Raw genomic sequence first — 16614 nt, forward strand, 5'->3', positions numbered from 1 at the left:
CATAGTCTGGTTGTTTTTAAGATGTTCCCTGATATCAGAAGGTTTTTTTTCCCAAATTTGAAAAGGGAATTTTCAATTTGCAATAGAGGTCAAGGAGGTCTGAAATTGTGCAGAGCTGCATGCAGCAACTGTGTTGAAAATAAAGAGAAGGGGATTAGGAATCGGCTAGAGCTTTTCAAGATTGACATAGTTCAGTGGGCTTGCAGCTCTCCATGGATTGCATCTTAACACATTTAATATTTCACTTTTTTCTTTTATACACGTTGATCTAAGCTCTTTATAATCACAACCGCGTTCTTACCAGCACTGTTTGGCAAAGTGCATCATTTGAAGGAGCAATGAGGTCAGATTCTAATGGGAATGGAATTCAGATTCCTGATTTGTGGTTTTCTTTCTAAGAAGACCCCTGATCCCCACACATTACACTTCAGTAACTCTGCAACTATTTCTGGTTCATTAATGCACTGCGCTTATGGAGGGAGATGCTGTAGGAAAGTGTGGTAAGTGGAACAGTTCAATTAATGTTCCTTATTCTCTGTTAACAATTGGAAACTGGGCTGAATGCGTTTGTTAGTATGGAAAAAGAGGTAGGGTTTGTGAAGTGGACAACTGTTTAGTCAAGTGCATTAAACCCCTGCGAAACGTTTAATCTCAATGACTTGCTCCTAAGTGATGGAAACTGTTGAAACAACATTACACTTCTCTTTATGGTCGATTAATGGCACACAATAAAAGAGAAAAAGTTTGAGTCCTGAAGACATATTTACACAATAAACATAATTGTGCTTGGAGTGCTTTACACCCAAAACTTTCCGGTAGGACAGCTATTGTCTATAATAAATTCGTTCTGTGCACTTGTCAGTTGCTAATATAATATGCAGTACTGCGTTTTTAACATCTGGGGACATTCTAATTACAGTACTGTCTGTTATTTGAACAACTGCAAAGGGATTGAGACAAAAGTACCAGGTTTGTCTTTGTGATTGTACAGGCAGGGTGTGCTTTTCCTCTCTGCTCAAACACTGATTAATTGGTTAATTAGTTTAACAGGACAATTTGTTATAAAAAAAGAGCCCGTCTTCAGACGGCTTGTGCTATGTCTAATTGGACATTATTATAGTTGCTGCAGTCAATGTAGTCTGAAGGTCCTTGGGGGGGGGGGGGGATTGAGTTTATTGGCCAGACATCACTCATGTCAAGCCAAGTGTTTTTTTTATTATAGTGACGTTCAAATAAATGCCCTTTCTATCTGTAAGAATGACTGCAGGTAAGAAATCGCCAAATGGATTTCAAAATAGTTAAGAGGAGAACCGCGCTTGTCAATATCGTTGATATGCGCCATTGAAGACATTTCAATTAAAAGGAATACAGTTGAAACTGTCACATCCGATCCAGTAAGATACGATACCCTGTATTCACCAATGGACCTCTGGCATGTGTCATTTACACACACTGCTACCAGTTGAACGCTACTGGCGGAAACTGATCAATGCACATTTTATTATGGGTCTAAAACAGTAAATTCAGCTCTTAACAGGACAGAATGGATTCAATTGCAGATTAAATAAAAAAGAAAGACGGTGCTTTTGGGAATTCATTTTCACTCTTTATTTGCTGCCACTTCACGTAAAACAAACTGCCCAGTTTAACCATGTTCAAGAAAAGAAGAAAGCTTTCAATACAGCCGAGCTGTGCTTTTTGGGGGCTGATATTTCCGAGAGGAAGGGAATGCTGGGTTTGCAACCCTTGCCGATAACCCAATGCCCCCTGATGTCAGTCACCCAGGGAGTGTACAGTATTACTAATTACAGCACTATTTCAGACTTCATTTTTCATTGGCTTCTCACATTAGGCATTCAGTACTACAGTGTTTAAACAGAATTATTTACTGTATTTTTCTCATTTGAACTTGCTCTTATTTACTACTGAATTTACTGTATTTTATAACTGCTCTTATCTGTAATGTGATATTTTGTAAGGTGATCTTTTGTAACAACTGTAAGTCGTCCTGAATAAGGGCGTCTGCTAAGAAATAAATAATGTTTCTGAGCCAATTGAGGATGATTAACCATGCTTGATCTGCATGTGAAAATATGGTTACCATGGTGATGTTTAGGCCTGGGAGTCCTTTGTCAGGCCCCAGGCCTGATGGAGGGGCGTGCTGAGAGCAGTCTTTCAGGGTGAAGAAGTTGTGTGTGATCGAGGTGTTCTTTTATCTGCCTTTTCCTGTGTCTCAAATATCCTTCTCTGTTTTCTGGTATTTAGGTTTTAACAGTTAAGGAAGAATACCTAATCCTGGTACTAGTCAATACTATGTAACTGGTACTGTAGATGTGTGTATATAGGCTACATTTCTACTTTTCTAAATTTAATAAAAGCAAAGTTAAATGAAGTCTCACTATTGTATTGTTGCATTATCGATTCATTTCACATTGTGTCTACTTTTCGTCTGTTTTATAAACTAGTGCCACTTTTTTTAAAAGAAAGAAAGAAAAATCAACAGAAGACTAGTGTAGCAGCTGTGTGTGTGTGTGTTTTTAATAATGTTTTGGGAGTCCTTGCAGATAATCCAATTCCAGAAAGAAAAACTGATATAAAGGAATGCAACAGAGGAATGTTAGTTCATTATTAGCTCCTTAGTGTTAGTTCCTTGTTAGTTTATGCTGTTAAATCAAATTAAACTGTTCCAAGTTTAATAGAAGCCAAAAACAAAAAAGTTTAATAACTGCTTCCAATTTGATTCCCAGTAGGGGAAATACAGTAATATGGATGTTTGTTTATTATTACTTTGTATTTTTAGAGCAGAGGCAGGAACAGCAGTGTGTCTCTCTTCCAGGCTGTGTAAATCTAGTGTATTACGCTTAATGCGCCAAATGTGCCTTTCAGCATGACGTAAAGGAAGTGTTGTACAGTACTGCTGTCATGCTACCAGCACCAGTTGAAGAAATGAAAACTCAAATCAAACTAAACTAAAAACTTATAGCCAAACTTCAAAATAAAATAAGTTTATTTTTTAAAGGGTAAACTACAGGTTCTCGACTAAGAGTTCCATATTCAATGTTCCCTAGATTGTACCAGTATGTCTTTATAGTAGTATCTGATGTCTAACTATTACAGTTTAGCATACAACATTACAGTAATTTAATAATACTTTAATACACTGAATTACAGCAGAGACACATTTTTAATGTGTGGGTTAATTCGAAGGTATTGCGTGCTGTACATTATTTGCATGAGCTTGTAGTGGGTAGAATATGCAGTTGTAGTAACTGGCTTGGTTCCAGTAGTCCCATAATGAACGGATACAAAAATGTTCTACATTTCAGTTTGGGTTCAAGTTTTTCCAGACAGTCAGCCCTTCACTTGCCACCTCATTAATGTGAGCGTAGCAAGTGTCTTGTGAGATAAAACTGGAAACTGACTGTCAGGATAACAGTTGAAAAAAATCCTCAAATGAACTTGGACCAATGGTAAACTTTCTTATGTGGAATAACCTATTCTCTAGTCTCCGCCAAATGCATAGTGAAATTAAAATGCACCGCGCCAAACCACTTTCTCACACGTACACTCTGAAGCAGTGCATAACGCCATTAATATCCAGCTGTGTGTTCACTTGGTCAGACTCTTTTTGTATTTTCTTTTGTCTCTGTTTTCTTTTTGCAAATCAAATCAGAAGCTGAAATGTGTTTTCCTTGTGGGATTTATATCAACCACATACACTCTTTATTTTACTGATATCTATTTTTTTTTTACTTTTTTTTATAAACCTTCTCGGAAGTGTTTTTCAGATTAGTGGTTGTGCGCTGTTATTTTGAGGGAAGTCAAACATTATTGAGAGAAATCCCAGGAGTCTTTGTAAATTTCCACTTGATCGCCGTCTTTGACGACCCTATTAACTTCAGCTGTGTTTTTTGCCACAGAAGAGAAGTCAACTGTAGACTACCAGTATCATTAACTTAATACCACGAGAAAAAGTTCAGTAGGGTTTTTAGCGCTGACAAAATCACCAGAGGTATAGAAAACACAGCTGAGCTACGATCTTGTCTGGACGAGAATATTTTACTGTTGTCTTGGATCAAATATTCCTTGCATTTTTTTTTTTTCCAATGACTTAATTGGTTGGGCTGTTTTCACTTTTTTCACTAAAAGCACCTTCGTTTTATTTATTTTTTTTGACAGGAGCAAAATGTTAATAGGATGTAGAGCATTGCACAGACAAATAGAGGCCCACACTTGCTTGCTGAACAAAAATTGTGTATTGAGTTAATCTTTAATGCGTTTATATATATATATTCCTTTTGGATCGTCACTTCCTGCCCGTAGGACTAGCTATATTGAACAGTGTTAGACAGCAACTCTGATCTGGAACATAAGCATAAATGGATTGGATTCATGACATTACAGATGTATTGCCAAATAATTGCGTGCGATAATATCAAGGGCTTATTTTTTTTTTTAGGAAATCCTCTGGTAAAAAGCATGACTGTAAAATGCCTGCAGTTAGACTTTTGGCGTTGATCAGAATGGACCTTTTAAAACATGAAAGCCACTGGAGAGAATGAATGATGGAGATGCCTGGTGTATCTGTTTTGAAGCGTGGGATGGGGATGAGGTTTGAACTGACAGTACGTGAATGGCTCTCACTGGACACCAGAAAGATACTATAGACACCACTTCACCTGTACTGAGCATTCCACTGTGCTGCAGTGTGGGATTAATATAATATAGGTGATTGGATCCAACTCTACACAAGCCAGATCCCCCCCCCCCCCCCCCCCCCATCATCTCTGAGTTTTTGCTCATGAGTGTGGACATCCAAAGTGCTACAGTTTATTGATTACCGTGAGGTCGAAGCACCTGATTTTGTAGACCTTGGGGTTTAAATTAGGCGCAAGGGTATACATGGAAATAATTTGATGGCGTAGAAACTGAAATGATTCTAGGAACGAATGCATGCTTGTTTTCATTGGAGATTCAGCTTACATTTGAAGCTGCCCCAGTTTTCTTGTGCGTTTGCGTGTTGGGACACATCTCCATTCATTACCTTTATTAATGCAACATTGAGCCTCCTTTGCTTTCTAAATATTGGTACGGTTGATGCCGCCAACGCAAACTAATCAATCACGCAGTACCGTAGCCGTAATGTATATAGTTCCTGCTTGAAACTGTTCTAAAAACATTCATCCTTATCAAACGCAATGATTTATATTGGCTGCTGAATTAGACTGGTCTTTTTTTCCCCAACCAGCGTAGCTTGGAACAAATTATCTGGGTAGTCAGTGAACGCTTTGTTTAGTTTATTAATTCACCAGTCATGTTTGAGGCCTCTTCACACAGAGTCAGGTTTCCTCTGCCCACATGTCCTCAGTGAAAGTGCGAACAGCTAGACCATTGCAATTCCATCTGAGAGATCGGCATTCCTGGGCCTTGATGCTGGGGGCTCTGTGTTTATCTAGAGAAGTCTGTGTTGTTTTTCTCCCTGTACCTGTTTCCAATTTAGGTATATACCTTATTTTTCTTATGTGAGGGGCCATGGGGTTAGGGAGTTACTTTTTCAACTTCTTGTTGAATGGACCTCATAAATCACAGAGCAGACATGAAAATAGTTTTGATAAGCATAACAGCTGGTCAAAGTTTTTCCAGGATTTTTTTGTTTTTGTTTCAAGCCTTAAGAAAATAAATAATTTCGACAGACCCTTAGTGTCAGAGAAAAATAACGGCTCAAGTTTTGTTACTGTAACAAATACTGACCTTTTTTTCTGCTATGTGCTCTTCCTAAGAGCTTCTTAACACTTCTGAATTTTAAACTAATCGGGATTAGACGCATTTCAATTGCTAATTTCCTGGACACTTGATTTACAGAACCCTACTGTAAACTAGAGACTTAAATTGCTCACTGATAATGGGAGAAGGAATTGTCCTTTTCACCTTTGGCCGTGGCCGGGGGTCGTGGACTGTTGGTCATATTTCATTTCTGTGCTTCCAGGAAGGAAGTACAGGAACTTGCTGGGGTCTAACGGTGTGTAAAGGCAACTGGTCAAGAATTTGAGAGGGGGTGGTGGGGCGACTGAAGCTAGAAAACCATGAATCGGGATTGTGGAGCTGTGTTGTTTTTTAGGATCTTTTATATTTGACCCAAACAATAAACTGATACCCATAATGAACCCTGGGCACATTTTTGAGTTTTATGATTTGATCTGCAGTGCGGTTTTATATGCTGGGGATTCTTAAGGTACAGATCAAATGTGGAAAAATTCTCATCTCTCTCCTGCCCTCATTTCTAACTTTTTTTTCACCCTTCTTTCTTGCTCTCTCAAGATCACAGGATGCATATTGCTGGTGAGTAATTGTATCTTATTGATTGCCTTTCATCCATTTCATCGCTGTTCAGCACCGCTTCCTTTTAAAAGCAATCCCCCAATTTGTAAAAAGACTACAGCTTCAAATAGGGATGAGCTTCTCAAAACATTTTGTAGTTTAAAATAAATCCTTCAGGTCCCAATATCTATTTTATATTAGAAATCTGTTAGCATGAATTTGTGCACAATTCATTTTAATCAAGGATAACACCAGTTGATCCTGGCTACACATAAAAAAAAGCCATACATTTCATATAAGATTTGTCCCTGCACTCAGAAGGAACATTGTGTGTATGGCCATTCCAATCCTTGCAATATGGACAGGAACCATTCTGATTAGATTATATATAAATGGTACAAGAAGAATTGGCACTTTAAGATGAAGTGTTTGGCAGTGTATGGAGGCTTGCAGAATGAAAAGAGCTATCCTGTTCAGCTGTGTAATAACTATGCCTTGGTCTAATTGGAACTGCAGTGATGAATGCATGAAAGATCAATGGTGGCCATACATTCTTTTGTAACCCCCTGATGTGCTCTTTAAACCTGAAGACACAGTACCTTCTATTACATTACTAGTGCATGCTGCATGTCATGCAAGAACAACTATGGAAGCCAGTTTATATCCCTTATGCAATGGTGCAGTATACGTCCACTTCCTGTATAACAGGTAATAAGACCCTACCTAAGCCTTGCACTCACATTCTATGCTGTGGTCAGCTGGGGGACCTATTACCAGCAACACAGGAAGTGAACCTGGAAAGAAAACCAGGTGGTACTTTCATCAGCTTGTTTGTAAACCCTACTTGTTACCCCTAATACCTAAAGTATTACTTTACCATAGTACAAGCAGAGCAAAGTGTAATAAAACACAGTGAAAGAAGGGAAAAACATAGGTAAGCATTGTAAACCCCAGAGAGTAATGGGACAGCATATACAATTAAAACATGGCAAACTATGATTTTCTAACCAGCATTTGCTCTGCAGATAATTCTTTGGGAAACTAACAAACAAGAGAGAGCAAATCATTTTACTTCCTATACAAAGAGGCTTGCTCAGCCTTCTTTTTCAATAAAGAAAATGTGAAATGACCAAATCAGAGTATTTTCGGCAGCCTCCCTGCTGGTCACTGCTGAGACTTTTCAAAGCACCGTTTCAGCAACGGCCTGCCCCTTGTGAGGGTGATTGACAAGTCTCCTGTCTTCTAGTACAGCTGGGCTTTAATGGGACCTTCCAGGGGTACCAGATGAGCTTAAAGTGAAAAAGAATCGAACTAAACTTCTAAATAACGCTGCAGTCTTTTTTGAAAATGCATGCCGTGTTCCCAGACATGATTTCACTCCTAACTATGACAGTGCTTTCTGCAGCTCTTGAAACTAATTAAATACAGCAGCTGCAAAGCACCAGATATTGATTTGTTAACCCATTTAGTAAATGCAGCTAAACATTCGAAATGGCTCTAATAGACTTCATATCTGCGGACTGTACGCGTGGTTCCTTGAAGATGTCAATTTCAGTATTTCTTTATTCGCGTAATGGGAATATGGCAGTTCCATATGATTTAGGCATCTTTTTATAAATTACTAGGAACAGACCAGTATGAGGATACAACACAAGGCAATGGCAGAACACGTTTAGGTTAAATTATAACATTCTATGTTCACATATCATCTCTGCATAGCTAATACAAATCCAACTCTCACATGAAATGAAGAGTTACTTCTGTGAAATGCCTCTAGTACAATTAACATGTGTCTATTCAGACGACGCAGTGTCATACTGCTAAAATATCCTGAACTAGTGGCCAGTTTCAGCGAGAAATTGATTTTGATATAGACATTCTGTCAGCTGGTTTGTAATGTGTGGTCTAATTTAAGTCTCTAGTAAATGTTCTTGACTGTTATTCATGTTTAACCCTTTGTAGAGATTGTCACTTATAAAGTCACCACATGAGCATTCAGGCGAGCGGTATAACATGATTAAAAAATGAATATGGTTTACACGCGCTTGCGCTGTGTAAGTTTATAAAGATATAGTGAGAAAGGTTCAATTAGAAAGCGAATGCAGGTTCATGTTCTACAGGCCAATCCTATATCGGATGCTGTTTGCTGTACTTGATCTTGTTAACACACCCTTCCTGAGTTTGCAAGATCTACTACAAAGTGCCGTCAACTCCGGGCTTTGCTTCTTCAATACTCAAGAGCATAGAAACAAGCTCTGTTTGCCTAATGAAGACTATACATTGGCTGATCCCTTCGACCGATAAGCAGTGGGTGAAGCCAGAGTGGCAAAGAATCACCTGCATTGTTTAACAAAGCCGAAGTGTGTACAGGTATCTGTGAAAGGATAAGCGTCTTGTTTGGGTTTCTCAGTGTCTGATCCTTAGCATGCTGGTGGGAAACTGACTGCTGGCTGTATACATGGGCTGACTAGCACTAAGCCAGCACCCTCTACTCTCTTCTCTACTCTGTGCTCGGTATACTGGTCTATTGGAGGCTCTAACCCTTGAGTAGTTGTTCTAGTTGGTGAGCCCACTCTAGAATTCAAAGTGCATGGCTGTCATCACTTACTACCATTGTCCTTCCCACTCCAGACAGTCTTCTGGCTAGGGGTACGCCTGTACTCGTATTTTCTGATTAATTACTTTCAAGAATTATTTGTCAGCAGGTATTTTAATAATTCCACTCATGAATGTGTTGCTTGCAAAACAAGAAAAGCTGACCTTTTCCAATTGAGTGCCCATCAATAGCAGTTAACTTCCTCATTGAGTGTTTCAAAATGGAAGCGAATTTTCCTCTCATCTTGGGACATTTTTACTGACGTACCAAGGATGTGAACTGACAATGAAAATATGTTGCAAAACAAGCAAATGTAACTGATTCGTCACGTAAATATGACCTTTCCTCACATCTAACTCAAGAGTTACCGCTGTGGAAACTGGGATATGTATTTCTTTGTAGAGTTTAATCTGTGGTTACATCTTGCCCAGGACTACAATCCCACAATTCACTGCAGAGATGATGCATTTGACAAGTGAAGTTAAAACGATTTCATATCAAAAGTATAAAAGGTCAGACAGATCACTTGAATAAAAATTGGATTTGATCACGACAGGTTCTATATTAAATAACACTGTCAGCTTGGGTTTTGATTGATACTCAACAATTGTGCAAACAACAGAAACCGATGGACTTCGTTGTTTTGTGTTGACACGTTTTATTCCATTTAAATTTATACCTTCACATTTCTTAAAGACAATTTCCTTGGAAAATACATGTATTGGCACACCACTACTTCTGGACTTACAATTTCTTATAACGAATACCAAACTGTGTTTGCATGAATATAGCCAACCCAGTTTGTTGTACAATGCAATCAGTAAATGTGGTGCAGCTACCAGTTTCAGTAAGACCATTTGTCTTTTTACCAAAGGCTGTCTGGCATAGTACATCCAGAACTTCAAAACCTAACTACGGACATGCCTATAACCTTTTAAACAACCTAATTAACCATTGTCAAAATGCCAGCATGTTTCTAAGTAGCTCTGGTTGCAGTAATTACAAGGTGATTTGAAGTCAAATTTATCGTTGTGCTTAAGCAGTGAGTTGCAGTCTCCCCTGTGGTAGAGGCTATATAACTTAAAGACTGCAATTTGTTATCTCCCTCCTTAGCATTGTAAAGACAGTGTGTCATTTTTCTAAGTGACTTTTGATGCCAGCTTCTCTTTCATGACGACACATATGATGGCTGGGAGAAGTAAAAAGGCCTCATATTAACACCGCTATATAACCAATGCTTTAGTGTCCGTGACAAGATTTAAAATGTAAAGGATAAAAAAAGTCTATAAAATAGACTTTTTTTATATTAAACTTTGATAACCTCTTCTAACAGAAAAATCAAGTAACACTCAGATTTTGATTTGATTTATTTTGTTTACCAATATATAGAGGTGAAAATAACACTGCTGAAAAAAAAATAGCTTAACACTGTTTACCGACACCTTTTTGAGTTTCAGTATTTAATAAATGCAATAAAAAATCTGCTTGTAGGCTCAGTAATTTAACATTTTTATTTAATTACTGTGTGCCTTGCTGTGTTTTTTTTTAATATATCTCTTTGAAAGAAAGTCTGGATTAGGCTCAATGCTGCACATTTTGTAGTCGTAGCATCCATCCGTTTAACCATTTCTTCTTAACAGTCTCTCGTCGAAAAGAAAACTATCATAGTGTTAACCCTTTGGGAGGAGGCAGGAGCCCAGGACAGGCCAGTCAGTCAAATCGAGGCTGAAACAGTCATTTTACTACCAAATTAAATGTTTTAAGCCATCAATCAAAATGACACAGTTTTTCCTCTTTCAAAGGGAGATAAAAACAACGGTGCTGAAAATCTAATTAACCTCTGAAGAACATGAAGTTATGAAGTGGTACACAAAATGCAGTTTAGGCGCTTACTGACTTTTACGAACACACACACACAAAAAAAAAAAGATTATTATGATTTTGTAAATCTCCTGGTCCAAACAGCCTGTTAAAAATGTCATCAGCTGACATTCACCTTTACGTTTCTGTAGTGTTTAGGACTAGTTTGACCCCACTATACCCAACTAACCAGAAGTATGGCTCCTTGAACATTTCTAAAACCCATACCAGCTAGGGGAGGGGTGGGCTGGAGTGATGGATTCACAGCTGTTGCTTGTCAAAACCTCTTATTTGGAGGGTGGGTATTGGTTGGGTCACCCGTCACAGAATATCTTAAGTCCTCCTTTTTTATTTCCTACTCCTAACTTCAAAATCACAGTCCCAAAATTCACTGCATTCTGAGAGACTTTACATATATATGGACTCGGAGTGAAAAGAAAAACTGATTTAATCGATCAAGAAATGTTTAATTGAGCCTCCCTAAAATAAAAGCCCACCCTCGCTAGTGTGCCCACACTTGAAACACACACTAGCCCTGCGCCCACTCCAGGGTTTGAGAACTTTTAACAGCTGTTGTCAATGCAACGGTTAGATAAAGACCTTACCTCCCTTCTACAGCTAGCTAGCAACATTATTCCTCGTTTACTACTGTTAGGAATAATACAAGCTCTGCATCATGGCAATTGTAATTCTTTTTTAAGCAGGAGCTCAGTGCATTTTGTTGAGTGCCAAGGCAGTAATGTAGAGCGTTCTTCACAGTTGTGTTCCCCTTTCTCCTGCTCCCTCCCACAGGGTTGTGATGCAGATAATGAGCACCCCTGATGTTTGATGCTGTGGCAGGGGGAAAGAGGCATGGGGCTCCAATCCTAGGATAGCAGTATTGCCTTGTACACACGTGTATTTTAACACCAGCATTAAAAGCAGATAGTTTAAGCTGAAGACTGTGAGAATAGGCAGTAAGTGTGTGTCGTTGTTAGTTGCTAGTTGCGCTGTTCATAACCACAAGGTGCCAACAATGTGTGGTCATTTTCACAATCATGCACACCTTGAAGAGTTTTGTAGGAATTATGGCTTTTAAAATGCTTTCAGTGCAGAACAATGCATTGATAAACTGGAAGGCACCGCAAGAGCCCTTTGGAACGTGTAGATGTGACCCGACTTGCTTTGGTGGAAAGTTAAGGAAATATCTTATTCCTTCAGGCAGCCGATGAATCCATCAGATCTGTACTTATTTACCTAAGGCACCTTATTCTTTCTTTGCCTCCACGTTGCAGTGTCTTGCAGTGTTTAATTGCACTGTGTCAACAGCGTGTTTCAACTTGAGTCTCTTAATGCTATTAAAGATAACTTTGTGGGTTTAGCTTTTGTTGTTTGAAGCTAAAAAAAAGGTTCATATAGTAACATAGTTGCTGTTTCTTTTTATCCTTTCACAAACTGATACACTGTTAAGTAAGGTAGGCTAGGCTTTTCAGATATGCCAACGTATCTGATGCCAAGTTGTAATCCTGCTTTTAGGGTGTTTTTGTTGACCTTTTTTAAACTTAAAAATGGTTTTCATTAAAGAGAATGTCACTGTTTCTCTTTAAAGGGAATACTCTAGGGCCCCCCAGTGGCTCACCCAGTGGAGTGCAGGGTCCAGTTTAAGCAATTTGCAGGGATTAAACTAAGTAAATGAATGTCAGCATCATTATTTTGTGATAAGTTAAGTCTATAGGTATATTATTCTTCTGTTGTCTTTTTGTCATGTTGATGTCCTTGAAAATGTACTGTTGCCAGTGGAATTCGAAGATAACAGTGTTTTTCGCTTTTTAAACAGATTTGTTCTCTGGAATTTGGAGGGTTTGAGAGCTTGTTTTCAAACTGCTTCTCCAGTGTTTGTTTTCCCGCTGGGGCAGAATGGCACGCCGGGCAGAATGCCAAGACCCGACTGTCCTCCAGGCTCCTGTGCATCTGGCAAGTTCGAGCCTGACACATGCCAGTCGTGCAGCGGCACTCACCGGGGAATTCCTGCTGGCAAACTGAGCCGGGCCCTGTGGGTTTGGCATTTGGCAGCATCAGATGGCTGAACAATTAGACTCTGAGGGGAAGGTGATTTGACAGCTCGGGTGCTGTGTGAGTATCTGTGGGCATGGAAACAGAACTTCTGCACTATGTAGTGGGATAGAAAGCTGGTTTAGTCCATGACTACAAAAGGCTTTGACTGTAGAAATTAACAGGTATTAGCTGCTTGAGAGTTGATGGGAAGGGCTGAAATAGGTAGCAGTCTTGTATTAATGTGTGTAACTGCAGCCATCTAGTGGCTGGAAAAGACAATATTTAAATAAAAAAATAATGACTGTGTTCCTGCCGCATGTTCTTATTACCAGTTTCAGCATTCCGGATGTCTCACAAATTAAGACCCAGACTTTTTTTGTTTGTAGTGATTGCAATTCAGGGGAGTTTTCTCTTGTGAACTTCCAAACCCTCTTCATTACCCTTCACTCAAAAGAAGACATACTGTGATGTTACAGTGTTTTATACCAGTGGTGAAGAAGGACTTCATTGCTGGGAAATGCATGCATGTATGGTATCTTGGTTCCTTGCAGAATCATTTTGATTTTATGGGCCCTAGAATATTGTTGAAATTTGAAGAAATAACTCATGACAGTGGATTTCCTGCTCATGTTTTATATGTTCCACAATAACTATTGTGAATGTTGCATAAATCCATATTTTGCTATAATAGAAAACTCATTGGCTAACCACCTTATTTGGTATACCCTGAAATCTGATTGCTGTAATATTAATATTTGTATGACTACAAAAAGCTGCTAAATATTAATGGTAAAACTTCACGTGAATAGGTTGTTTATAAAAATAAAATAAAAATATATATAAATCTGTTTTGGAATCAATTTAATCCTTAGTCCTGAAGAACACTGTTGAGGTTTTCCTGCGGGCCATTGAAATGTAGGAAGAGTTTAACAACAAGGCTGCGAACCCAGCCGCACGTCAAACTCTGTTTAAAGAGCTGCGCTCGCCCTGCTGTTAGTCGGCTGAAGGCCAGCATTCCTCCACACCTACCTAACGAGCCCCCCTTCTGGAACGTGTACAGCAACCATGTCCGTATAGAAGTGGATATCCATTTCACTAGCAGACAGACCAGTGGTCAATTACAATTGTAATTGTGCAATATGTAATTAATTACAGTGCAGTTGTAATTTGTAATTGAATCTCAGCACACCTGCGTAATTGTAGTTATTATTATTATTTGTTTATTTAGCAGACGCCTTTATCCAAGGCGACTTACAGAGACTAGGGTGTGTGAACTATGTATCAGCTGCAGAGTCACTTACAATTACGTCTCACCCGAAAGACGGAGCACAAGGAGGTTAAGTGACTTGCTCAGGGTCACACAATGAGTCAGTGGCTGAGGTGGGATTTGAACCGGGGACCTCCTGGTTACAAGCCCTTTTCTTTAACCACTGGACCACACAGTCTCCTTGTATTGTATTTGTATTTATGCCACACAGTTGATCGATTTTTACAGCTCAAGTATGCATTTTTGTTGTATTTTCAAATACTTTGTGTGACCCCATTTGTTTGAAAAAAAAATAAAAGTTACATAACAATGTTCTGTATTTGTACCTGTGATTATTGCTTGGTTATTTAGAATACATAAACATGTTAATGGGTGTAATTGTTTGTGTTGCTTTTTAGTGTCATTTTAGGATAATTGTAATTGAACGAAATAGTGTTCTAATTGCAATTTTAGCAAACAATGCTGCTGTGATTTGTAATTCTAATTCTAATTCTAATTGACCCCAGGTCTGCTGGTAGAAGAGGGTTTTTGTAACATGTATTTATTTCCAGAATAACACTTAAGACCTTTTAACAGTCTATGGTTTATTTTAAAACTGTTGTAACTCCTAACCTAGACCTCAGCTCTGATATTATTGATGTACAATGAGCAGGTTGAGGAGTGAAGAGGCACAGTGCTCTGGTCTCCCCCACACAGGTCTTGGCACAATTTCCAGGTTTAAGAGAACCAATATTAACTTATCCTGGCAGATCCGCCTGGTGGGAAGGAGGCGTGACATTCTCCTTCTCCCTTCGTTTCCATGGCTTCAGGTTCATTAAAGGGCTAACTTCAGTAAACAGCATTGTGTTGAGGAGACAGAGAACCCTGAAAGGAGAGGGAATTCATTTTTTTCTTTCATCCAACCTCGCTGGCAATAGCTACTTCAGCCAAGAAATCAAGGTCAAGGTTATTTATTTATTTATTTATTTATTTATTTTCTTTTGGTTTTGTTTTGTGCTCCCAGTCTCAGAGGGGTATGTACTGGAAGTGTTTTGGATTGGAGTTTGTCCTGTAATTCTTTTATATAGCCACTGGGTGGCGCTAGCACACCATACACTGCATTTTTGAGGCTCACCTGCTCACCTTCCAGACCAAATGGAAATTGAAAGTTTTTTTTTATTTATTTATTTTAAATGCATACTTCGTAAAAGGTTTGCAAGTGATACTTCTTTTCCACATTTGTTTGTCTCTGCTAGTCTAAGCTTGTGTGCCGTAATTGAATTGAGAAACCCGGGTTGTTTTGAAACAGTGCAGGTGCTGTTGCGGAGATCTAAGCACAGAAAGACATTTAGAGCCAAAAGGTCAGAGTTCAAATCGTATCAGCCACCCAGTACGAAGAGTGGGAGTGTTCCAGCTAAAGGGGTGCCATTGTTCAGATGAGAGGTACCATCTGTGTTGTGTTGACATTAGACAGAGCACTGCACATGTCAGAAATGTATTTGCTGACCTGTGCGCATTGGACAGGGCCACATAGGAAAGCAGCAACCACACAACTGTGTCAGTGTTAATCCTGTTAAAAAGAGCATGGCTTTAAAACTTTGACTCATCACAGTCTTCCCATGTCTCTCACAAATGCCAGATGCTTGGCTTGAATATTTGAGTGTTTTTGCCAGTATTATAAGATGCTGTGTGGCATTTCCTATACGTAGGATTTATGGTAATATTTAAAAAAATAAAGACATCATCTGCCATAAACCCGATTTTAATAAATCTTTTCATTTATTTTTTATTGACGAGGGTCTTTCCCTTGAGGCAACCCATTTTTCATTTCAGATTTGATTATGGTTTCCTAATTGATAAGATAAGCGCTGAGACATTTGCATTTCTACGTCATCTGAATGCCATGTTTCGCTTTCTAACTTAATGAATCAGACACTTTCAATTATTATGTATACTCCAGGCTAAATGATTATGCATACTCAAAGCTAAATGTTTTCAGACATGTGCTAAGCATTATTAAATGGAGACTATTAAAGTCAAATTATTAGGAGCTGCTAGTCACGGCACAAAAATGAATAGTCATTTGATGTAAACCTGTTCAGGCTTTTTTGTTAAATTGGGGGAGGGGGTGTAATGGTGGTCGGTAGCCTTGTCACGTGACCTGCAATAGTGACATCATCACAGTAACGTTGTCAAATCTACCTACCTCGACTCAAACACGTTTCTGGAAAACGGTTCTTTACAACAGATAAGTCAGTTAAAACTGTGACCTTTTCTGAATTCCTGTTCCATTTGAAATGCAATGTGTATATAGTATGACATATTACTCTCCCACACATCCTGAAAAGTGGCAGGGCATGTGTGTGTTCATACAGTATGCAGGCTGGTGACCAATCATCCCTTGAAATGGTGTGGTAGGTTAGTATCGAACCAGTAAATACATGCGTTTAAACAGAAAACAAGCTCCTTATGCCTACCAGCATGATATCAATACCAGTTCCCATTAACCATTGTCTGAGCTAAAGATCCCCCTTCCCTAGGCTGCATCTTTATTACCAGT

The 16614-nt window shown here is 38.8% G+C and overlaps 1 protein-coding gene across 6 annotated transcripts in view; it reads left to right on the forward strand.

Annotated features, from left to right (window-relative positions):
- Nucleotides 1-16614, forward strand: part of LOC117425132 (agrin-like) — a 155129-nt gene that overhangs the window by 57721 nt on the left and 80794 nt on the right. For 4 of the 6 annotated variants that reach the window (XM_034904230.2, XM_058993238.1, XM_058993240.1 and 1 more), the window contains exon 3: nt 6319-6339. The exons of the other annotated variants lie outside the window; for them this stretch is intronic. In XM_034904230.2, the coding sequence (XP_034760121.2) occupies nt 6319-6339 (21 nt within the window). The remainder of the gene's footprint in view (nt 1-6318; nt 6340-16614) is intronic. 6 annotated transcript variants of the gene reach the window in all.

The sequence above is a fragment of the Acipenser ruthenus genome, chromosome 20 (genome assembly GCF_902713425.1).
Source record: "Acipenser ruthenus chromosome 20, fAciRut3.2 maternal haplotype, whole genome shotgun sequence".
Taxonomy (NCBI): domain Eukaryota; kingdom Metazoa; phylum Chordata; class Actinopteri; order Acipenseriformes; family Acipenseridae; genus Acipenser; species Acipenser ruthenus.